At 38.2% G+C, this 25277-nt stretch overlaps 2 protein-coding genes across 9 annotated transcripts in view; one reads left to right on the top strand and one right to left on the bottom strand.

Annotated features, from left to right (window-relative positions):
- Positions 1 to 25277, bottom strand: part of ADAM22 (ADAM metallopeptidase domain 22) — a 228855-nt gene that overhangs the window by 84226 nt on the left and 119352 nt on the right. For 5 of the 8 annotated variants that reach the window (XM_023736074.1, XM_023736073.1, XM_023736069.1 and 2 more), the window contains exon 5: positions 2554 to 2636. In XM_023736074.1, coding sequence (XP_023591842.1) covers positions 2554 to 2636 — 83 coding nt within the window. Of the gene's footprint in view, positions 1 to 2553; positions 2637 to 5171; positions 5232 to 13660; positions 13954 to 15358; positions 15486 to 25277 lie in introns of those variants that run through there. The other 3 variants (XM_023736070.1, XM_023736071.1, XM_023736072.1) reach the window with 3 other exon arrangements.
- Positions 19668 to 24517, top strand: LOC111821449 (cytochrome c oxidase subunit 7B, mitochondrial-like). The gene is made up of 2 exons (XM_023736080.1): positions 19668 to 19984; positions 24506 to 24517. Exons 1-2 carry the CDS (start codon positions 19778 to 19780, stop codon positions 24515 to 24517), a joined length of 219 nt encoding a protein of 72 aa, XP_023591848.1. The 5' UTR covers positions 19668 to 19777.

Here is a 25277-nt window from a genome sequence, read left to right as displayed (position 1 = left end):
CAAATTCCACCAGCATTTTTTAATGAGATGGAGAAACAAATCACAAACTTCATATGGAAAGGCAAGAGGCCCCAGACAGGTAAAGCATTACTCAAGAAGAGGAACAAAGTAGGAGGCCTCACACTACCTGATTTTAGAACCTATTATACCGCCATGGTACTCAAAACAACCTGGTACTGGTACAACAACAGATACATAGACAAATGGAACAGAATTGAGAATCCAGTCATAAATTCATCCACCTATGAGCAGCTGATATTTGACAAGGGCCCAAAGTCTGTTAACCGGGGAAAAGGCAGTCTCTTCAACAAATGGTGCTGGCATAACTGGATATCCATCTGCAAAAAACTGAAAACAAGACCCAAACCTCATACCATGCACAAAAACTAACTCAAAATCGATCAAAGACTAAATATAAAATAAAAAACAATAAGAAAAAATAGGGACAATGCTAGGAGCCCTAATTCATGACATAAACAGAACACAAAACATTACTCAAAATGCACAAACACCAGAAGAGAAACTAGACAACTGGGAGCTCCTAAAAATCAAACACTTATGCTCATCAAAAGACTCACCAAAAGAGTAAAAAGACAACCTACAGACAGGGAAAAAATTTTTGGCTACGACAAATCTGACTGGCATCTAATCTCTAAAATCTACAAGATACTGCAAAGCCTCAACAACAAAAAGACAAATAACCCATTTAAAAAAAGGGCAAAGGATATGAACAGGCACTTCGCCAAAGAAGACGTTCCGGTGGCTAACAGACACATGAGGAAATGCTCAAGATCATTAGCCATCAGAGAAATGCAAGTCAAAACTACAATGAGATACCATCTCACCCCAACAATGCTAGCATTAATCCCAAAAACACAAAATAATAAATGTTGGAGACTTTGTGGAGAGACTGGAATACTTACACACTGTTGGTGGGAATGTAAAATGGTACAACCATTTTGGAAATTGATTTGGCGCTTCCTTAAAGAGCTGGAAATAGAAGTACCATTCCATCCAGCAATTGCACTCCTTGGAATATATCCTAGAGAAGTAAGAGCTGTCGCACAAATAGATACATGCACACCCTTGTTCATTGCAGCACTCTTCATGATAGCAAAAAGATAGAAACAACCTAGCTGCCTATCAAAAGATGAATGGATAAACAAATTATGGTATATTCACACAGTAACTAAGCAACAACAAAGAACAATGAGGAATTCAAGAAACATCTTATAACATGGAGGAATCTGGAGGGCATTATGCTGAGTGAACTTAGTCAATCGCAAAAGGACAAATATTGTATAAGACCACTTTTATAAGAACTCAAGAAAAGGTTTAAACACAGAAAGAAACATTCTTTGATGGTTATGAGGGTGGGGAGGGAGGGTGAGGATTATTCACTAACTAGACAGTAGACAAGAATTACCTTAGGTGAAGAGAAGGACAATACACACTACAGGGGAAGTCAGCACAACTGGACTAAACCAAAAGCTAAGAAGTTTCCTGAATACAACCAAACACTTCAAGGGACAGAGTAGCAGGGGCAGGGGTCTGGGGACTATGGTTTCAGGGGACATCTAGGTCAATCGGCATAATAGAGTTTATTAAGAAAACGTTCTGCATCTCATGTTGGTGAGTGGCATCTGGGGTCTTAAAAGCTAGCAAGCGGCCATCTAAGATACATCGATTGGCCCCAACCCACCTGGAGTAAAGGAAAATGAAGAACACCAAAGACACGAGGAAAATATTAGCCCAAGAGACAGAAAGGGCCACATAAACCAGAGACTCCAACAGCCTGAGACCAGAAGAACTAGGTGGTGCCCGACTACCACCAATGATCGCCCTGACACGGAACACAACAGAGTTCCTGACGGAGCAGAAGAAAGGTGTGGTGCAGAACTCAAATTCTAGTAAAAAGACTAGACTTAATGGTCTGACTGAGACTGGAGGGACCCTGGAAGACATGGCCCCCGGACTCTCTGTTAGCCCAGAACCGAAACCATTCCCGTAGCCAACTCTTTAGACAAAGACTAGACTGGACTATGGGACATAAAATGATACTCGTGAAGAGAGTGCTTCTTAGCTCAGTTTGCTCAATGAGACTAAATGGGTAGCTCCTGTCCGGAGGAGAGATGAGAAGGCAAAAAGTGACAGGAGCTGTTTGAATGGACACAGGAAATCTGGGGTGGAAAGGAGGAGTGTGCTGTCACATGATAGGGAGAGCAGCTTTGGTCACACAGCAATGTGTGTATGAATTTCTGTATGAGAAACTGACTTGAACTGTAAACTTTCACTTAAAGCACAATAAAAAAATTTCAAAAAACCCTTCGAATATCACTATAGAGTATCATATAATTCCAAAGCCCCTGGTTATTGCAATTCTAATTTAAAAATCTGCTGGATTTATGAGCCACTAAAATAGAAAAAAATCAGACCCATCAGTGATTTAAAATTATTTCTTGACATAAAATATAGATTTCAATTACAGTGCATTAAAAAGAAGAAAATAATGCTGAAAAAATTAACTAAACAAATAGTTTTCTGAACACTTACTGAAGTCCATGGCATGTCGACAGTGCAACAAATGAGGCAAGGTTTCCTCGAATATGGCCCTGGTAGTAGCAGTGTTCCCCTCCCTGAGAATAAACATAGAGAACATAAACCTTTGCCATCACAAGGAGAGTCAATCACATCATTTCACAGGTTTCTGCCCACACTGCACTTCCATATGTAAAGCTCTGTACAGTGTTTCATTATTCACATTAGCATTATCAAACCATTTCAAACAGAATTATTCATAAACTCTCCTAGTGAGCTGACTCCAAATCAAAAGGCACGGAAATAAAAGTTGACTTAAGTTTCCTTTTATGCAGATGATGTTAAAGGACCAAAGAAACAGATACTGAAATACACGTGTGGCCCTTGCACCTGGGTGAGTGTAATCATCTATTTCCCTAGTCATGAGTGACTCAACCTTTAGTAGCAGCAAGGCAATACTCTTTCACATAAAGCTAAGTAAAAATGAATATAAATCATTGGAAAGTCACCTAAAGTTAAACTGATGGAGGAAAATGCCTGTTTTTACACTGCTTATGTCAAAACTTGACTGCCAGACAGACAAGTTGATACTATTCTTTTTCTCAGCTCAGGAATGGCCTTACTGGTAAGCAGAGTCTAGGGGTAGGGTTTGAAATTGTGCACTTTCTTCTAGCAGCCAGTCACATTAACTAAATTCCATTAACAGAGAGTCATGTCTTTGGATTAAGTGTGCCTATAAAAGGACTATGTATTCTTTAGTATTTAAATACTTGCTATTCACAGTATGGTCTGCAGAGCTAGGGCACTGACATCACCAGGAGCTTGCAGACATTCAGAATCTCAGGCCTCACCCCAGACCTACCGAGTCAGAAACTGCATTTTAACAAATCACCAGGTGATTCCTATTCACATTAAAGTTTGGGAAGCACTGCTCTGAATGACCTTTGCCCATTCCCTTACTAATTTCCTATTTCTTCAGTAGCTGAAAGCTGCTAATTAAACTGACTCATTGAGATATGAACAAGCGAAATGGGAACGACTGATAGGAGTGTAGGGAACCAACCTTACTTAAAATAGTCAGCGCTTGACAAGTAAAGGGGTGAGAACAGGAAGACATAATGATGTAACAAGGCCGAAGACATTTTGTTCACTGGAATTCCAATGAAGACAGTCAGTCCTGAGACTGCTGTTCCTCATGAGATAATGAGAAGGATCTGGTAAATCTCAGATTTGGAGAGGGGGTGGAGAGCAGGTTAAGACAGTACACTATGCAATCTCTAATACTGAGACACCTCCAAATTCCCAAGAGTGTCACTGAGCATCATAAATTAATGATTGTGGTTGGCTATGACAGAGGACAACTTAGGGTGGTACTTCATATCTAGGTCGGAAGTGGGATGGAACCCAGAAGGCCAAAGGGAGTTGGGAGCAGAAATAAAGTCAGGCACTAGAAAGTGAGGCCCCAACTTCATGGGGAGGGTCAGTATAGTGTAGATGTTAACAGCATGAGCTATTGGCCATTCCACTTGCTAGCCCTGTGACCTCAAACAAGTCATCTAACCTCCCTGTGTCTCAGTTTTCTCTCTTAAATGGGGATAATAATCTCATAGGGTTGTCATGAGGATTAAATGAGCTAATATGCATAAAGTATTAGAATAACGCTTGGCACTTGTTAAGTAATAAATGTTTGCTACTATTATAATTACTGTGTGTCCATAATTTTTTTACTCAATATACATTCACAATCAGATTAAATCCTCACGTCAATTCTACAAAGAAAAATATTATTATTCCTATTATACGTAAGAGGACACAATCTCTGGGGGCCAAGGCTGTCCACCTAGGAAGTTGCCAAGTAGGGACACAAACTTTGTGTGAACACAAAGCCTGTGGCCTTACCCCTAGAAGCTGTGAATTATGCAATGCAAATCTAAGCTTTCCTCTAGGCTCATTTTTGAAAATTTTGTTTTGTTTTTTGTTTGTTTCTTTAATAGGGCTGGCGGTAAATTTAAAAGAAGTTTAAAATACCTCTGTTGGACTCCTGGACTAGGGAACTATCCCTAAGATTAGTTTCTAAGTGCATAAGAGGTTGCTATGCTATGTTTCAAATGACCTTCATTTCCTGCACACATCTGACTGACCAAGAATCAACACCCTAGCTTTTTTATTGGTCAGAAACTAAAGGCCAGTAGCCAATGAGGTACCTGGACAGAAACAGCCCTCTGTCTAAAAGTGTTTCCCTATATTGGACAATGACTAAATAACTCAGTTGGAACTTCTCTGTCAGAGGTCTAAGACTCACAGTGAACAGTAGACATAAAGATAGTGGAAACAAAGAGAAGTACAAACAAAGGATAGTCACAAGAATTATGGTATCGGTATAGGGAACAATAGAAGTTAAAAATTTATTGTGTGCAGAGGAAATATCACATAAGTGAGCAAAGGTGGCATAATTTGGACCATTCCCATATAAGAAATGTTTTAGAAATAAAAATACTAAAGTTTTCTTTAAGATATCAATTCTAGAGACATGTAATATTAAATCATAAAAAGGACAAATAATTCATTTTTGAAGACAATCCTCCATTACATTGAGGGAGAGGTAGATAAATGATTAGATAATAGAAAACAACCTTTCTCTAATTTCTGATTCTGAAAACCAAGAGTCAGTCCAAAAACAGCATATGGTCAGGACATAACACTGCAAATGAAGTAAAGAGCTCAATATGGTTGAATCATTATCAAATGTTTCTATGACACTTCAAGAGAAGCATAAACACCAGGGAAAAAATCTTGTCAATTTGGACTAACAGAATTCAAAATTCGAGGCTCTCAAATAGTGATATTTGTAATTCTTCTAAATAACAGTAGAAATTAATTTTGCATTATGATGTTTTCCAGGGATTACTTACCATATATTAGTAATTATTTAAACTAAGAGCTAAAATAATGTTTTTCTTTAATATTCCTGGAAATATTTCTTAATCCAGGATGAAGGTTTTAACATTAAAGGGCTTCCTTACTTTATATAAATTTATTAAAATAAATTTAATACATTTTCCTTTCACTTTGTAATTAGTTTTTTTTTAATCATTTACCATTAAAAGAAAACAATACATACTTGCAGTGAAAATTCTAAGAATTCAGAGGGTACATGATGAAAAGTAAAATACATCCCTCATACACTCTTTACGCTGCAGTTGCCTCCTAAGAAGTAAGCATTTTTAACAGATTTTGTGTCCCGTCAGGAATAGTCTATATATATTCAAGTAAATGTCTATATACATAAATATATGGATATAATTTTCAGTACACAAATGGTTTTACACTATGCACACTGTTCTGCCTCTTGATTTTTTTTTTCCTTAGTAACTTGGGCATCTATGCCAATACCTCATTCTTTCAATGACTGCATAATATTCTATTATAAGTATGAACCACAATTCACTTAAAACAGTCCTGCACTAATGTGCTTTTAGATTATTTCCACTTTTTTTGTTTGTGTTTTGGGTATCAAACAATGTCACAACCAACATTCTTTCAGATATTTTTGTGCACTTCTGTCAGTACACATGTAGAAGTTACCAGACATGGAACTGGTAGGACAAAACATAGGTATGTTTTAAATTTTATTAGGTATTTAAAAGAACAAATATAATCATATTTCTTTGCACTTATATCTGTTTTAAATATGTACTGCATTTGAAAATAATAAACTTCATTTTATTAAAAATTATATATTTCAATAAAAACCACTAACTTAAAACAACTGTCTCAAATTGTATCAATCATAAAGGTTTGTCATATCTTCATGACTTCTGAGGATGCTTTATGGGAGTAGGTATATATATAATAATCTGAGACAGATGTTGTGGGAAAAGAAAAAAGCCAGCACATCCTAATAGAGTTGGCCCCTTTATCTGGCTGCCAGTCATACAGCTTTATTCCTTTGTTCTAAAAATAAATCCACTGTCCTTGAAACTGTCCTCTTACTCCTTGATTTAATAACAGTTATAACAATCCAGATGTTTATTTTTAGCAAATTAGACAGTTATAGTTTTTAAAAAAAAAACACCACTATAAAAATGAACTATAAGATAGCTCATATGTCTATTTATTGGTTTATCTTCCCAATAGAAAAAAAAAAGCTTATTACAATTTTTATTTTAGTGAAGTAAAATAATCATTTATTTATAAAATTCAAAGACTATAATATATTTTTTATTAAACAGTCAGCAAGATTTTAAAAGAAAGTTAAGATTTATTATAAATATGATGGCAGGATAACAAAAAGGAATTTACACAGTCTGGGTTATAAAACTATGAAAAACCAATAAAAGGGACCAACTGGAGCACAGCATTGAGACCACTGTCATTTGCCCTATATCTAGACCCTGAAAAGAAACTCTACAACGTTGTCAGCTCCAAGATGGGCCAAGATCACCTCCTCAAAAAGCTTTCTCAGATTCCCTCCTCCTCACAAATTACTTCCCACTAATCCATCCCTTCTCTAAATTTCCATACATGTATATTTTTTATCTGTACCACATGTCTTTCTACTTGCACTCCTGTACCTATATTATCCTGACACTAGACTATGGTCTCCTTTCAGAGCAGCGTATGTGCCTGCTCTATCTTCACGTCCCCAAGTGTGGGTGTATACTTCCATCTCAGGTTCCTCATCAATAAAATTGCGATAATATCTACACAAGCTACCTCCAAGGATATGCAAGGGATTCCATGAGATAACAAAAAGTACACAGAAAAAAACTGCTATATAAATAAGAGAGGGATGCAGCCAGGCAATATTTTCTGAATTAGGGATTTTATAGTATCTCTTCAGCTTGAACTTGCATATGAGCAACTGATGGTCTGTTCCCTAGTCGGCCCCTGGCCTTGTTCTGACAATGATATTGAGCTTTTCCATCATCTCTTTCCACAGATGTAGTCGATTTGATTCCAGTGTTTTCCATCTGGTGAGGTCCACGTGTATACTCACCATTTATGCCGTTGAAAAAAGGTATCTGTAAAGAATAAGTTGTTGGTCTTGCAAAATTCTATCATGTGCTCTCCAGGGTCATTTCTATCATGAAGACAATATTTTCCAATTACAGATTCTTCTTCTTTGTTTCCAACTTTTGCATTCCAATCACCAGTAATTATCAATGCATCTTGACTGCATGTTTGATCAATTTCAGACAGCAGAAGTTGGTAAAAATCTTCAATTTCCTCATCTTTGGCAGTAGTGGCTGGTGCATAAATCTGAATAATAGCTGTATTAATTGATCTTCCTTGTAGGCATATGGATATTATCCTATCACTGACAGTACTGTACTTCAGGATGATCTTGAAATGTTTTTTGAGGATGAATGCAACACTGTTCCTATTCAATCTGTCATTCCCAGCATAGCAGACCATATGATTATCTGATTAAAAATGGCTAATACCAGTCCATTTCAGCTCACTAATGCCTAGCATATCAAGAGCCAAAATATGACCTTGAGTATATCCCACCAAAATTTTGAGACCATCTCAAGAATAAATTTGACACACTGAACACTAATGACCAAAGACCAGACAAGTTGTGGGATATCAAGGACATCATACATGAAGAAAGCAAAGGGTCATTAAAAAGACAAGAAAAACCAAAATGGATGTCAGAAGAGATTCTGAAACTTGCTCTGGAATGTAGAATAGCTAAAGCGAAAGGAAGAAATGATGAAGTAAAAGAGCTGAACAGAATATTTCAAACGGCAACTCGAGAAGACAAAGTATTACTATAATGAAATGAGCAAAGACCTGGAGTTAGAAAACCATAAGGGAAGAACATGCACAGCATTTCTCAAACTTAAAGAACTGAAGAAAAAAATGTAAGCCTCAAGTTGCAATACTGAAGTATTCTATGGGCAAAATACTGAACAATGCAGGAAGCATCAAAAGAAGATGGAAGGAATACACAGAGTCACTGTATCAACAAGAACTGGTTGATGTTCAACCGTTTCAAGAGGCAGCATATGATCAAGAACTGATGGTACTGAAGGAAGAAGTCCAAGCTGCACTGAAAGCACTGGTGAAAAACAAGGCTCCAGAAATTGATGGAATACCAACTGAGATGTTTCAACAAATGGATACAGCACTGGAGGTGCTCACTCATCTGTTGCAAGAAGTTTGGAAGATAGCTACTTGGCCAGCCAACTGGGAGAGATCCATATTTGCCCATTCCAAAGAAAGGTGATCCAACCAAATGCAGAAATTATGGAAAAATATCATTAATATCACAGGCAAGTAAAATTCTGTTGAAGATCATTCAAAAGTAGTTACAGCAGTATACTGACAGGTAACTTCCAGAAATCCAAGCTGGATTCAGAAGAGGACATGGAACAATGGATGTAACTGCTGATATCAGACAGATCTTGGCTGAAAGCAGAGAATACCAGAAAGATGTTTACCTGTGTTTTACTGACTACACAAAGGCATTCTACGGTATGGATCATAACAAATTATGAATAACATTTCGAAAAGGAAGAATTCCAGAACACTTAATTATGCTCATGAGGAATCTGTACATAGACCAAGAGGCAGTCATTCGAACAGAACAAGGGGGATACTGCGTGGTTTAAAAGCAGGAAAGGTATGTGTCAGGGTTGTAACCTTTCTCCATACTTACTCAACCTGTATGCTGAGCAAATAATCCGAGAAGCTGGACTATATGAAGAAGAGCATGGCATCAGGATTGGAGGAAGACTCATTAACAACCTGCGACATAAAAATGACACAAACTTGCTTGCTGAGTCAAGCAAAGAGGACTTGAAGTACTTACTGATGAAGATCAAAGACTACAGCCTTCAGTATGGCTTACACCTCAACATAAAGAAAACAAAAATCCTCACAACTGGACCAATAAGCAACATCATAATAAAGGAAGAAAATACTGAAGTTGTCAAGGATTTCATTTTACGTGGATCCACAAACAACACTCATGGAAGCAGCAGTCAAGAAATCAAATGACGTATTGTGTTGGGCAAATCTGCTGCAAAAGATCTCTATAAAGTGTTAAAAAGCAAAAATGTCACTTTTAGGACTAAGATGTACCTGACCCAAGTCATGGTATTTTCAATTGCCTCATATGCATAAGAAAGTTGGACAATGAATAAGGAAGACCAAAGAAGAATTTATGCCTTTGAATTATGGTGCTGGTGAAGAATACTGAATATACCATGGACTGTCAGAAGAACTAACAAATCTGTCTTGGAAGAAGTACAGCCAGAGTGCTCCTCGGAAGCAAGGATGCTGAGACTTCATCTCCTGTACTTGGCACATGTTATCAGGAGAGACCAGTCCCTGGAGAAGGACATCATGCTTGATAAGGGAGAGGGTCAGCAAAAAGAGAAAGACCTTCAACAAGATGAACAGGCACAGTGGCTGCAACAATGGGCTCAGGTCAGCAGTGTTTCGTTCTGTTGTATGTAGGGTTGCTATGAATCGGAACAGATTTGACGGCACCTAACAATAACAACATAGTATCTCTTCAGCTATGATGCTCACCCTTTATGGTTAAGACTAACAATTCAGGGTATTATCACAAAGCAAAATTACTGTATCCCTTGACCAAAGTATTTGTTTAGATAACTCAGAGATGAGACCCAAGAATTTGTATTTTAGCAAATACTCCATATTTTTTCTTAACCAGGAACACACTAGGGCCGTGGTTCTCAACCTTGGCTGCTTATCTTAATCACATGGGGAGATTTTACAATCCAATGCCTAGGCAATACTCCAGACCAAATAAATCATAATCTCTGGGGGTGGAGCATGAGCCATCAGCATCTTTTTAAATTCCCCAGGAGAGACAATGCAACTGCAGTGGTTAAGAATCCGTGCTGTAGAGAAATATACCTCAATAGCAGTGGTTCCCATACTATCAGAATACCATGGTAGGCTTTGTAAATCAACTTACCTCTAACCTACTGGATCAGAATGTCCAAAGAGCTATGTCCCCGAATTTTTCATAGTTACAGAAAGCTCACCAGCTGATTAAACGATATTTGTAATCATTAACCTAAAATAGCCAACTCTACACACCAAGCATTCCCATCCAGAGGAGACCAGAAAGACAGATCTTTTAGAGAATCAGTGTTGACAATATCCTAATATTCTGCTTGGTGTTTTATGTAATATTTCATGATTAATGAGGTGAATATTGTTTTCCTCATTTTACAAGTTAGGGAAAAAAAAAAAGACAGAGATCCTTGTTACCAGGGCTTCAACCGGCTTGTTCAGTTGAAACCCTTGTTGAGAATTTGCATTTCCACCCCAGATATTCTGAATCAGAATCTACATTTTAACAAGATCCCCAGGTGACTCTTAGGGGTTCAAACAGAAACGAACTGGTTTAAAGCCCTGCTTTCACATCCAGGTGTGCCTGGTGCACACTCAAGGGTCTTTACACCAGTGGATCTCCAAGTGTGATTTCTGGCTCAGCAACATCAGCATCAGCTTGATAGAAATGCAAATTATCAAATCTCACCCTAGACTTACTCCATCAGAAACTCTGAAGATGTGGTCTAGCCACCTGTGTTTTAGCCAGCCTCCAGGTGATTCCGACGCACTGTTTTACACTATACCTGCCTCTGCAATCTAAAGCTCCTCATAGCTAAGCTCAGTGAAATCCTACACTAGTTCCTGAACCAAGGCTTACTGAAGAAGAAAGTATGTAAAAAGCTGTAGCTCTGCTCCACTCCTTTTCTTGTTCTCCCAAATCCAGTTGGCTTTATCGGGAACAAAATGGAAGGTAGTAGCTAAGAATATGCAAGAATACTGCCATGTACAAGTAGTGGGAAATGCAGGGCTACTTCTTTTAGGTGCTGGTCATAGATACCGTACAGGATGTGTATACAGGCCTAGATTAAAGGGTAAGAGTGATCAACCCTCCAGGTTTGCCTGGGATGAAGGGGTTCCCTAGGATGCAGGACTTTCAGTGCTAAATCCAGCAAGGTTGTGTACAAACCGGGATGACTTAGTCACCCTAAAAGGAGCCAGTGCAGACACTTCCCCTTTGTAACTCTTGTTCTCCCCTTTCAGGGTCTTCTTCACTGCAGATTGGGACTTCTGTCAGTCACAGTCATCCAGAAACCCTGGATGAACATTAGTAACACATGGGAAGCGCAAAAGACATACCAAGCCTCATCCCAGATTAATTACATGAGAATGGTTCAGGGTGGGGCCTGAGCATTTTTTAAGCTCCCAAAATGATTACAATATGCTTGAGAACCTCTGCTGTAGTCAATACCCCTTTGCAGAAACTGAAGTCTTCTGCCCTTGAACTCTACTGAAGTCTAGGTTCTTCCCAGGTGTGCACTGTCCACCAGATTAGGATTCAACGCCTCCTCCCAGGAAGGCCAGTGTTGCCCACTGCCTGCACTACAAGTTGTCTTGGCAGGCTTGCTGGACACTGTGACTTAAGTTTGCGGCTGCATGGTTGGAGTCTGTTCCACCAGGCACTAGCCTACAAAAGTCACATTTCTGCTAGGTCCCAACTTTCTCTTGTTTGGCAGCAACATGAAGAACCTACTGTTCCTCTCCTTATCCCTCCCTTTCAATAGTGAAACATGGTATTTACAGGTGTTATTTAAGTAAAGAATATTCAGAGTCTCCATCTCCTTGTGAGTCAGCTCAGGCACCTCCAGAACATGCTCTAACTGTTTTCACATTATCTATCATAAAGTCAAAATGCCTTCTCATCTCTTTGAATATAGATAACTAAATTTTTATATTCCTAATCCAAGGATTATGCCATTAAGAAGCTTGGCTCAGGAGTATAAGACGGAAGGGTCTACCACAGCATCATTCATCTAATAAGATTAACTCATACCCTAACTGGAGTCCCCAGGTGGTACAACGGTTAATGCACTTTGCAGCTAACTGAAAGGTTGGTAGTTCAAGCCCACTTAGGAGCACCTCTGAAGAAAGGCCTGGCAATCTACGTTCAAAAAATCAGCCATTAAAAACTCTATGGAACACAGTTCTACTTTGATACACATGGGGTTGTCATGAGTTAGAATCGACTTGAAAGCAACCAGCAAAAACAGTATCTTAATTACTTACAGCTAACCAATGTACTGTTCTATAGCTTCATTTTAAAATTCTCATTATTATTTTACACAAATAATGTGGTAAACTCTGACCTTCAGTTCTATTATTAAGTCAAGGAGAGCCTCCCAAATTGCTTATTTTCAACCAGAGAAGAGCAAGAGATATTATTCTTTCAGATGTCGGGTAATCATTACAGGCCCATTAATGTAACAAATGTCGTATCAGACTGCTAAAAAAATTTTAGGTTCCCACAAAATGCTCCTCAGCAACAAATTACTGTAAGGCAAACAGGGTACTTATCAGGTTCTCTGAGATGCAGTTCTAAATTGGGAGAATGGAAAATCAATGTGGACCCCATTCAACGACTATATAATTACAAACTCATAGAATTATAACTCTTTGCAGGAAACCACTACATTATTGTATCTCTTTGCAAATAACAGAAGTTTAAATGTGTTGATCTGTATGAACTTTTTAATTCATATTACCTAAAACCTTATTCTGCAGTTGACATTTGAATATTAACAGAAAGAAATATAACTGGTTAAAAAAGGCAGTTACACAAAAAGAAAGTACATGTGGGCCTCCCTAAACTCAAGGAATAATAAATTTTGAAAAAATTATTTTTGTTGTTGTTTTATTTTTTTGTTTTAAAGAAAATGTAACTATATGAAGGTCTAGGGTAAGGAAAAAAAGGAATTTTTTTTCACCTCTGTCATGAACTTATTCCCCTTTAATTTCATGTCCATTCTATCATCCTCCCATCTGCTCCATTTCTGAGGGAGGAAGAATAAACAGAAAACTTCCAGCTGCCACAAGATTCCAATGCAGCATCTCCCTTCCCTTGTTTACCTTGAGCCCTAAACAATGTGCACTCAATAACTCAACACTAGCATTCAGCAATCATCTGTACCCCTCCACAGATGATTTTCAGTTAGCCCAGGACTATTTAATAAGTACAAACAAAGAGTTTACTGAGGAGAAACTTTTCAGTGTCCTTCAGGGTGGCAAACTGTATTTAAGGTTTTACCTGATAAAAAGTGATGCCAAACATGAAAGTCTTTTCTTTTTTTTAGCAAGTTTTTCCACAGGCATAGGTTGGTCATTTGCAATTTCTGTTACTTATTTCCCTGTAAAATCAAGGAGGGAGTTGGATTGGTGACCTCTAAAGTCCCTTAAGGTTCTATAATACTAAATCCTTTTTTTTTTTTTTAAATCAAAGGTTATCATTTTTTTAAAATCCTAGACCAATTTCCAAAAAATCAATATTATATACACTTCATTTACTGACCACAAAAAAATAAAATTGAAAACAAACAATAAAAGTGCTTAAATCAATAACAGGAAGAGCAAAGGAAAAAAAAAAAAAAAAAACCCAAACACATGGACACTGAATAATGCCTTGCTTAAAAACAACTAGGTAATACAAAAAATCAAAGAGATAATAAAAAAAAATTCCTAAAATTAAATGAGAATAAAAACACATCATACCAAAACCTTTGGGCCTTTGGGACACAACAAAGGCAGTGCTCAGAGGTTAATTTATAGCAATAAATGCACACATCAATAAAGAACAACAGGCTAAATTCAAAGCATTAGTCCTACATCTTGAACAAATAGAAAGAGAACAGCAAAAGAAGCCCGCAGCAACCAGAAGAAAGGAAACAATAAAGATTAGAGCAGAAATAAATGAAATAGAGAACAGAAAAACAATAGGAAGAATCAACAAGGCCAAAAGTTGGTTCTTAGAAAAGATCAACAAAATCGACAAATCATTTGCCAAACTGACAAAAGAAAAAAAGGAAAGAAAGCAAATAATCCAATTAAGAAATGAGATGGGAGACATTACAACAGACCCAACTGAAATAAAAAGTATCTGCAATACAATGGACCATTTTTGTGTGGCCTTTCTCACCATGGGCTTAAACTCCCACCCGAGTGATTGGGTGGAACTGTGCAAATAACGTAACTGTGGCCCACCAAGGGGACTGGTCAGTTTTGCCATTCCATTAGGCTTAAAAGAGAGCCAGTTCCAGGGAAGAGAAAGGATCCCATCACTTCCAAGGAAGGAGAACCAGGTGTGGAGCACATCCTTTGGACCTGGGATCCCTGCGTTGAGACCCTCCTGGAACCAGGAGACAGACAGAGAGAGATAGAGAGAGCTGTAACACTGAAGATAGCAAGAAGTGGTGGTAAACAAATGTCAACAAGAGAGATTGGCAGGAGACAGTGTGGTGGGCTTCCCAGCCCATGGAGTGAGAAAACTGAGTGCCAGTGGACAGGAGGCTTCCTGGCAGAGTAGGGTGCCTCCGGGCACTTGGTGGATCTAGGTTTGCCAACCCACGGAGCTAGAGCTGAGCACCTTCGGGCTGAGGCTTATTGGTGGAGTGGGGTGCCTCCGGGTACCTCCGGGTACTTATCAGCAGAGCTCAAAGACCTTTGTAACACTTGCCTGAGCAGGGCAGAGGCACAGTGCCAGGTAGAGGCCTGTCTGTGAGCATGGCTGGGAGGAGACTGTCCTGATGGAAGAACTGTATCCTGAGTGTATCTGAAACTTAACTGTAACCTGTTACCTCCCTAATAAACCCATAATCATGAGTATAGTCTGTGAGTTCTGTGTGGCTACTGCAATGAATTATTGAACCCAGCAGAGAAGTAGAGAATGCCATGAGAAGGACGGTTGGTGTCAGAATTGGTAAAGATGGTGGAGAGAGGAGACAAGTCTGACCTATGCCTCATAGGAATCAGCCTTGGGCTGTTGATCTTGATTCTCCTTCCCCCTGGTGAAGAGAGAAAAGGTCAGAAACCTCCTCTACACCATTTTTACTTATCATAACAGAACACTCATTGCCGTAAGTCGATTTCAACTCATAGCCACCCTAAAGGACAGAGTACAACTGCCCCATAGTGTTTCCAAGGAGTGGCTGCTAGATTTGAACTAACAACCTTTTGGTTAGCAGCCAAGCTCTTAATCACTATGACACCAGGGCTCTACCATACTGCAAAAAATTTGAGAACTTAGAGGAAATAGACAAATCCCTAGAGACACACTACCTACATAAACTAACACAAGCTGAGACAGAAAATCTGAACAGACCTGTAACAAGAGAAGAGACTGAAAAACTCCCAACCAAAAAAAAAGCCTTGGCCTGGGTGGTTTCACTGGAGAATTCTACCAAACATACAGAGAAGAGTTCACATCAGTACTACTCAAACTATTTCAGAGCACAGGAAAGGAAAAACTACTCCCAAATTCATTCTATGAAGCCAGCATAACCCTTATACAAAAGCCAGGCAAAGGTACCACAAAAAAAAAAAAAAAATTTGGACAAATATCTCTCATTAATATAATGCAAAAATTCTCAACAAAATTATAGTCAACAGAATTCAGCAACATCATATCAAAAAAAATAATAATACACCACAACTAAGTGGGATTCATACCAGGTATGCAAGGATGGTTCAACATTAGAAAATCAATCAGTGTAATGCACCACATAAATAGAATATAAGAAAAGAAGCACGTGATCATTTCAATCTACCCAGAAAAGTCATTTGATAAGGTCCATCATCCATTACTAATAAAATCTCTCAATAAAATAGGATTAGAAGGGAAATTCCTCAACATAATAAAGGACATCTATGCAAAACAGACAGCCAACATCATTCTCAACAGAGAGAGGCTGAAAGCATTCCCCCTGAGAATAGGAACAAGACAAGGATGCCCTTTATCACCATTCCTATTTAACACTGTGCTGGAAATCCTAGCTAGAGCAATAAGGCCAGAAAAAAAAGTAAAGTGCATCCAAATTGGAAAGGAAGAAGTAAAACTATGCCCTATTCACAGATATGATCCTATACATAGAGGACCCCAAAGATTCCACAAGAAAACTACTGTAACTAATAGAGCAGAGTAGAAGGATACTTTTAAGATCAACATACAAACATTAGTTTGATTTCTAAACATCAACAAAGCAAACCTCAAAAAGGAAATAAGGAATACAATAACATTATAAGCCCCTAAAAAGATAAAAATACTTAGGAATAAATTTTACTAGGGACGGAAAAGACCTATACAAGAAAAATACAAAACACTATTGCAAGAAACCAAGAGAGACCTACATAAATGGAAAAACATACCATGCTCATGGATAGGAAGCCTCAACATTGTGAAAACGTCCATCCTACCCAAAGCAATCTACAGATATAATGCAATCCAATCCAAATACCAACAGCATTCTTAAACGAGATGGAAAAACCAATCACCAACTTTATATGGAAAGAAAAGAGGCCCCAGATAAGTAAAGCATTGATGAAGAAAAAGAACAAAGTAGTAGGCCTCGCACTACTATATCAGTACCTACTATACAGCCACAGTAGTCAAAACAGCCTGGTACTGGTACAACAACAGACACATCGAGCAATGGAACAAAATCAAGAACCAAGATGTAAATCCATCCAGCTATGGTCAGCTGATCTTTGACAAAGGCCTAAGTTCATTAAATGGGGAAAAGACAGTCTTTTTAGCAAATGGTGCTGGCAAGACCGGATGTCCATCTATAAAAAAATGGAGCAGGACCCATACCTCACACCTTACACAAAAACTAACTCAAAATAATCAAAGACCTAACTATAAAACCTAAAACAATAAAGATTATGGGATTAAAAATAGGGACAACATTAGGGGCCCTCATTTATGGCATAAGTACAACACAAAACATAACTAACAATGCACAAACACCAGAAGAGAAACTAGATAACTGGGGATCCTAAAAATTAAATACTTATGCTCATCAAAAAAAAACTTAACCAGAAGAGTAAAAAGAGAACCTACCAACTGGAAAAAATTTTTGGCTATGACATATCTGACAAGGGTCTAATCTCTAAAATCTACAGAATATTTCAACACCTCAATAACAAAATGAAAAATAATAGAATTAAAAACGGCCAAAGGATATAAACAGACACTTCACCAAAGAAGACATCAGGGCAGCTGACACAAGAAGAAACATTTGTGATCATTAACCATTAGAGAAATACAAATCAAAACTACACTGAGTACCATCTCACCTTGACATAACCGGCACTAATCTGAAAAACAGAAAATAACAAGTGCTGAAGAGGTTGTGGGGAGACTGGAACTCTTATGCACTACTGGTGGGAATGTAAAACAGTACAATCACTATGGAAAACAATATGATGCTTCCTTAAAAAGCAAGAAATAGAAATAACATTCGATCCAGCAATCCCACTCATGGACTATATTCCAGAGAAATAAGAGCCATCAAACAAACAGACGTATGTACACCCATGTTCACTGCAGCATTATTCACAATAGCAAAAAGATGGAAATAACCTAAGTATCCATCAATAGATGAATGGATAAACAAATTATGGTACATACACACACTGGAATACTACACAATGATAAAGAACAATGATGAATCCACAAAACATCTCACAACATGCATGAATCTGGAGAGCATTATGCCGAGTGAAATAAGTTAATCACAAAATTCACAAAAAGACAAATATTGCATGAGACTACTATCATAAAAAACCAAGAAAAGGTTTAAACACAGAAAAAAACAATATTTGATGGTTACAAGGGAGAGAAAAGGAGGGGAGGAGAAAACACTAACTAGATAGTAGACAAGTATTAACTTTGGTGAAGGGGAAGACAACACACAGTATAGGGAAAGGCAGCACAACTTGACCAACGCAAAGCCATAGTAGCTTCCTAGACACATCCACATACCTTGAGGGACTGAGTGAAGGAGGCCAAGGGCTGGGAATCACAGTATTGGGAGACACCTAGGTCAACTGGAATCACATAGTTCATAGAAAGAACGTTCTACATTGCACTTTGGTGAGTAGTGTCTGCAGTCTTAAGAGCTTGCCAGCAGCCATCTAAAATAACATCTACTGGTCCCACCCCATCCGGAGCAACAGAGAATGAAGAAAACCAAAGACACAAGGAAAATATTAGTCCAAAGGACTAATGGACCACATGAATCACAGCTCCCACCAGCCTGAGCCAAGAAGAACTAGATGGTGCCCAGCTACCACCACTGATCCCTCTGAGGGAGATCACAATAGAGGGTCCCAGACAGAGCAGGAGAAAAATGTAGAATAAAATTCAAATTCACAAAGAAAAAAAAGACCAGACTTACTGGTCTGACAGAGACTACAAGAGCCTGCAAGACTATAGCCCCCAGACATCCTGCTAACTCAGAACTGAAGCCACTCCAAAATCCACTTTTCAGCCAAAGATTAGACAAAAAAAAAAAAACCCACTGCCGTGGAGTCGATTCCGAATCAGTGACCCCATAAGGTTTCCAAGGCTGTATATCTCTACAGAAGCAGACTGCCACATCTTTCTCCCACGAAGCTGCTGGTGGTTTCGAACTGCCGACCTTTTGGTTAGCAGTCGATCCTCAGACAAGCCTATAAAACAAACAACAACACACGTGCAGAACATGCTTCTTAGTTCAATCAAGTATACGAGACCAAATGGACAACACCTACCCAAAAGCAAAGATGAGAAGCAAGGAAGGAACAGGAAACCTGGAGGAATGGACACAGGGAACCTGGGGTATAAAGGGAAAGGGGTGAGTGCTGACACTTTGTGGGGACTACAACCAACGTCATAAAACAATTAGTATAAAATTTTTAATGAGAAACTAATTTGCCCTATAAACTTTACCTAAAACACAATAAAAGATGCTTTTATGTTTTGAAATTTAAAAAATGTTTAATATAGACTTTTTAACTATTTAAAATTATTTTTAAAAACTTAAATAATTTACAAGTCATATAAAAGTCATAGTGTAAATTAGAGAAAAAAATATATACATAACTGGACCACAAAAATATTTCTACATATCAGAACTCATGGGATGCTGTTAAAATGGTACTTAAGAGTAAATTTTCATCCATAGATACTTATAGAAAAGAAGATGGATAACTAATAAACATTTAACTCAGAGAGCTAAAGAAAGAACAACAGTCAAATGAAAAACCAGAAGGAAATTACAAAGATTAAAGCAGAAATTAGATGTTGTTTTTCAGAGCTCTTTGCAAGGGTACCAGACGCGAATTGCACCTAGCCAGCAGTTGCAGTTGCGGCAATTCTATTTACTTCTAAATGATGCTTCCCATGGCCAAAAACTCACTACGTCATCTTCAAGATCGAACCATGCAGCAAACAATAGCGAGGCAGAGCCACCAGAAACGTGCACCTGATTTCCATGACAAATATGGTAATGCTGTATTAGCTAGTGGAGCTACAGTCTGTGTTGCTGTATGGACAGGTACAGCAACACAAATTGGAACAGAATGGAACCTGTCCCCTGTTAGCAGTCACCCCAAAGGAATGGAGAGATCTGTAATCAAATCAGCTGGAGGTATAATACTGAACTGTTTCCAAACCAACCTATAACTGATGCCAAGTAAAAGCACTGTACCCATTAAAATAAGGCATTATTGAAGAAATACAGTAATGAAATGTAAAAAAAAATATTAAAGCAGAAATTATTGGAAAGCATTAATAAAGAAAGGAAAGCTGGTACTTTGAAAACACTTACTAAAAAAAAAAAAAAACAACTCTGACAAGTTCGACCAAAATAGAAGAGAGAAGTCATGAAAAAAAACATGTTAGAAATGAAACAGACATGCTGATACAGAGTTAGTAGACTAAATACTTAAAGTAAATATGGTACTTATTTCTCTGGTTTTCATTACCCATTCTTATTTTTATCACAGCCACTTATTCACTGAAAATAAATTTTTTTAAATACAAAGGAACAAGAAAATAGGCTAATTTTGGACATGATGGAAGAATTTACATTTTTTGCTTAAAAACAGTTAACGCTTGTCAAAACAACTTTCACAGCTTCTACTTCAATCAAAATTATTCTAATAGTTCACTCTGATTTCAAAAAACTTGCAACAGTAGAATTTAATGAGACGTTATATAATGAAAAGATTTATTCTATAATTAGAATTAACAGAGAAAAGATATTCTATTGTGAAATAGTTAATTGGTTCCATACATAGAAACATCGTTAGTTAGTGCTACTTTGATTTTTCTTTTAATTTATGGCTGAGCTGCATATCTTTTAAGTTTATGGATAACATCTTGAAAATTAACAGATGAAATAACCCTTTAGAGACTTCATTGAAGAAAAAAATCTTACACCAGAAAGAAAATAAAGGGGACTTTCTACTCAAATAGATTATAAAGAGAGCTTAGAAACGGAACTCATGCTGACAACAGCTGTCACTTTTCATTTTTCCTGACTCCCAGCACTAAGATACCTGACCTGTACAAGCTGGTAATGGACCAATGTATTTTCTTCAGGCTACAGTTAAGGCTACTTGCAATCTTAACACCATTAAGGCAGCTGATGCATTATACATGATGATGGACCTAGAGTAACTTTGCTTCAGTCCCAGGAGAAAGGAAAATTCACTTAATACCCAAAGAATTTTTTTCTATAATGCAAAGAGAATTAAATCATGAAATCTGAGACCTTCCTGAAATGACACTGACTACAAGATGGCAGAGGAGCATGTCTGCATAAGCATGCCAGGGGGAAAAGCACACACCGTCAAACTCATCAAAAAGATACTAAATAGATGGACTACTAGCATATAAAAAGTAAAGTTAGAAGACATACCTGGAAAAAACTAATGTTACATTTAAGGGACGAAACAAACATTTTATCAGTTTGTTTATTAGATTTGTATAGCTCTTTTATCTCTTTGTGTGTGGGGAGGCGGCGTGTTAGGGGTAATTCTGAAGCACCTTGGCAGGGATACAACCAACTATTTTCCAGTTTTTGGCAGGATGATTAGTTACTCTTGCCCATAAAACTTCAGATTTCCTCCAGATGCAGAGAAATTTACACACAGGCATAAGATGGGCATAAGAACTGAGCCATGTGTTTGCCATGTGCAAGACACCAACATATTTCAAACAGTAATAATGTAGAAGTCATGGTTTCCCTGCACTAAACAATACACAATCAACATCTACCGAGAACACAGAAGCGCTAAAAATAAAGCCCAGAGAAAACGGTTTAAAAAAACAGGGCTTTCTTATAAGGTACTTCATCTTCTCTGTCATACCGGAAATTTTAGATTTAAATAATTGAGACTAACCTGACCTGAACAGCTACATCTTCAATTTATGGCTTTACTAAAACAACAGCTGAAGGAAACGTGACTGCACACAGTAAATTGTAGAGGTGCTGTATTTAAAATATTTTCATTCTAATTCCGCTATTATGGTTATTTCCTTCCATAAAGGCAGTAGGCTGTAGTAGATAACAGCAAGAGCCCTCGTGCCATACTGCCTGGCTTCAAGTTCCTGGCCAAGATACTTAAACTTCCTGTGCCTCAGTTTCCTCACCTGCAAATGAGGATAACAAAAGTACTTACAGGGCAGTTGGGGGATTATGATACATAAAGCACTTAGACCAATGCTTGGCACACAGTAAGTACAAGTATTTGCTATTACTACTATCATTACTTCTACCCTTATTATTCCTTAGTCCAGTTACCAGGACTGATCCCATCAGGTTATCATGTGACTCAAAGAAGCTATGGTATAGATTCTATGGTATACATTACGCAAGGCAAGAAATCTCTGGCAGTAAAATGAGCACCTATGGGGGCATAATAATTATTTCCTTGCAAAAATACCAAAACTTTTAGAATGATATTAAAAAGAAGTAGAGAAAATCATTCATTTTTTAAATCAGTTACAGTGAGTTTTTCATTAACTGGAGAGAATATGCCATCAATAGCCTTAAGGAAGCGAAATGAGTTTAGATTTGTAAAAAGAGGTTAACTCTTTCAAGCACTTGCATTAAACAACTGGCAGTAGTTATTTGCCTCTAAGACACTCAAGCCTGAGTTAAAAGACAGCAAGGGGAAGGACAGTCTTTCTGTAGGACAGCAAACATATGGTGATTATCAATCAATGAAACTAATTCACCAGGACTCCCATACACTAGCCATCATGAAATATGGCTTTTCCCATCATACTTTTGTACAGGATTTAAAATATTTCTGTGGAAATATCATGGTTCCAGTACTAGAAACAGAGAAAATTAATGAGCTCTCTTTCCGATCATCTAATTCACTATTTAAAATGAAAGTATTTAAAAATGGGCAGCAGCTCAAATCCACAGGGCCCAAAGGACAAGGTTTCCTGTGCTGGTCCTATTTATAGTTACAGAGTTCTCTCTAAATCAGAAGATCCTGGAACTGGATCCCACTGCCATGCCCAAAAATCATTTCAATAATTTCTTATTAAATTACAAAAAGACTAACTCAAATTGCATTTTTATTTTTTAAAAAGTCTACATGTCATTCTTGTAGAATCTGTATATACTATCATTTTTATGTCAACGGTTAGGGGCTATTGAAGTTATTAAAGGATAATAAAATTTAAAATTAGTTCATTATTGCTGTGTGCCATCAAGTCAATTCCAACTCATAGCGACCCTACAGGACAGAACAGAACGGCCTCATACGGTTTCCTAGGCTGTAATCTTTACCAGGAGCCTTGATGACTCAGTGGTTAAGAGCTCAGGTACTAATCAAAAGTCGGTAGTTCTAATCCACTAGCTGCTCCTTGGAAACTCTAATGGGACAGCTCCACTCTATCCTATAGGGTCACTATGAGTCGGAGTCGACTCCACTGCAAGGTATTAATCTTTACAGAAGCAGGTAGCCAGGTCTTTCTTTCATGGAGTAGCTCATGGGTTCAAACTGCCAGCCTTTTGGCTAGCAGCCTAGCACTTAACCACTTTGAGCACCACCAGGGTTCCTTAAAGGTTTTAAAACCAAAATTTGTTGCTATCAAGTCAATTCCAACTCAGAGCAACCCTATGGGACACAGAAGAACTGCCCCATAGCCCCACAGGGTTTCCAAGGAACAGCTGGTGGATTCAAACTGCCAACCTTTTTGTTAGCAGCTGAGCTCTTAACCACTGCACCATCAGGGTTCCACTATGGCTAAATGAGTAGCCCTGGTGGCACGATAGAGCCCTGGTGGTGTAGTGGTTAAGAGTTTGGCTGCTAACCAAAACGTCAGAAGTTTGAATCCACCAGCCACTCCTCGGAAACCCTATGGGGCAGTTCCACTCTGTCCTGTAGGGTCACTATGAGTCGGAATGGACTCAACGGCAATGGGTTTGGTTGTTTGGTATGAGTCATGCAATGGTTAAGTGCTCAGCTCTTACTAACTAAAAGGTCGGGTTTTGAACCCACCAGCGGCTCCTCAGCGAAAGACCTGGTGATCTGCTCCCGTAAAGATTACAGCCTTGTAAATCCTATGGGGAAACTCTGGTAGTGTAGTGGTTAAGAGCTACGGCTGCTAACTAAAAGGTCAGCAGTTCGAATCCACCAGGAGTTCCTTGGAAACCCTATGGTGCAGTTCTACTCTGTCCTTTAGGATCGTTACGAGTCAGAATCAACTCAACGGCAACAGGTTTTTTTTGGTTTTAAACCTTACCCTATGGGTGAAGTTCTGCAATTTCATACAGAGTCACTATAAGTCAGAATTGACTCAACAACACAAACAACAACATCTAAATATTCAGGTATACAGGAAAAATACTGATTGTCTTAGGCTGGATTCTCTAGAGAAGCAAAACCAGTAAAGCATATAAATATATATAGAGAGAGAGATTCATATCAAAGACACAGTTCACCCAATTGCAGAGGCTGGAATGTCCCAAGTCTGTGGATTAGGATAGAGGCTTCTCCCAGTTCACGTAGCTGCAGGAGCTGGCGAACCCAAGATCAGCAGGTCAGAGAGCAGGGCTCCACTCACAGACTGTGAAGATCGATGAATCCCAAGATGGGCAGATAAGCTGATAGCTCAACTCCCAAGAAGTGGAGGTCAGAGGAACAGGAGGCAGCCACAGGATCCAGAGCGAGCAAAAAGCCAGAAGTCTGCTTATATTTGGATGTAGGCCACACCCCCAAGGAAACTCCCTTTCAACTGATTGGTTACTCACAGCAGATCTCATCATGGGAGTGATTACATATAAACACTGAGAATCATGGCCTAGCCAAGTTGACACACACTCTTAACCATCACAATGAACAATTAAAAAAAAAAAAATTCAAGATAGTTGTAGTACTGGCCAGATTGATGTTAAGGGCTAAACTGTTTCAGAGAACGGACTTTGGAAGAAATTTCTCCAAGTCATCGGATTTTAAAATTTTACAGTACTTACGGTTAATTTGTTTTTGATTGGTATAAAAAAGATACCATGCCCATCACTATGACATCTGAAGCTTGCTCTTCTGGTAAAGAGAACACTTCTGTGTGGGAACTGCATGCACATGCCACAACCCATAATGCCAGTACCTCAAGTTCCCCTGTTCTTCCTGCATCAGAGGTTTTGTTCAGAGTTTAGGCTCAGTGGAGAGCCCTTAGCTTGAATTTCCCAGAAACAAAGTACAGCAAGAAAAACATGAATCTAGATTTTAACATATAAGTCCATTCATCTGCAAAACATCCCTGGCACTGCTTCATTAATTGTTGGTGATTATTTTAATCAACTCTATTTATACACACTCTGGTAAAGAATCAGTGCTCCGTAACAGACAAACTGGGGATCAAA

Source organism: Trichechus manatus, unplaced genomic scaffold (assembly GCF_000243295.1).
Source record: "Trichechus manatus latirostris isolate Lorelei unplaced genomic scaffold, TriManLat1.0 scaffold00085, whole genome shotgun sequence".
In the NCBI taxonomy this organism is placed as follows: domain Eukaryota; kingdom Metazoa; phylum Chordata; class Mammalia; order Sirenia; family Trichechidae; genus Trichechus; species Trichechus manatus.
The sequence above is the reverse complement of the archived record's forward strand: the minus strand, read 5'-3'. Positions and strand labels throughout refer to the sequence as shown.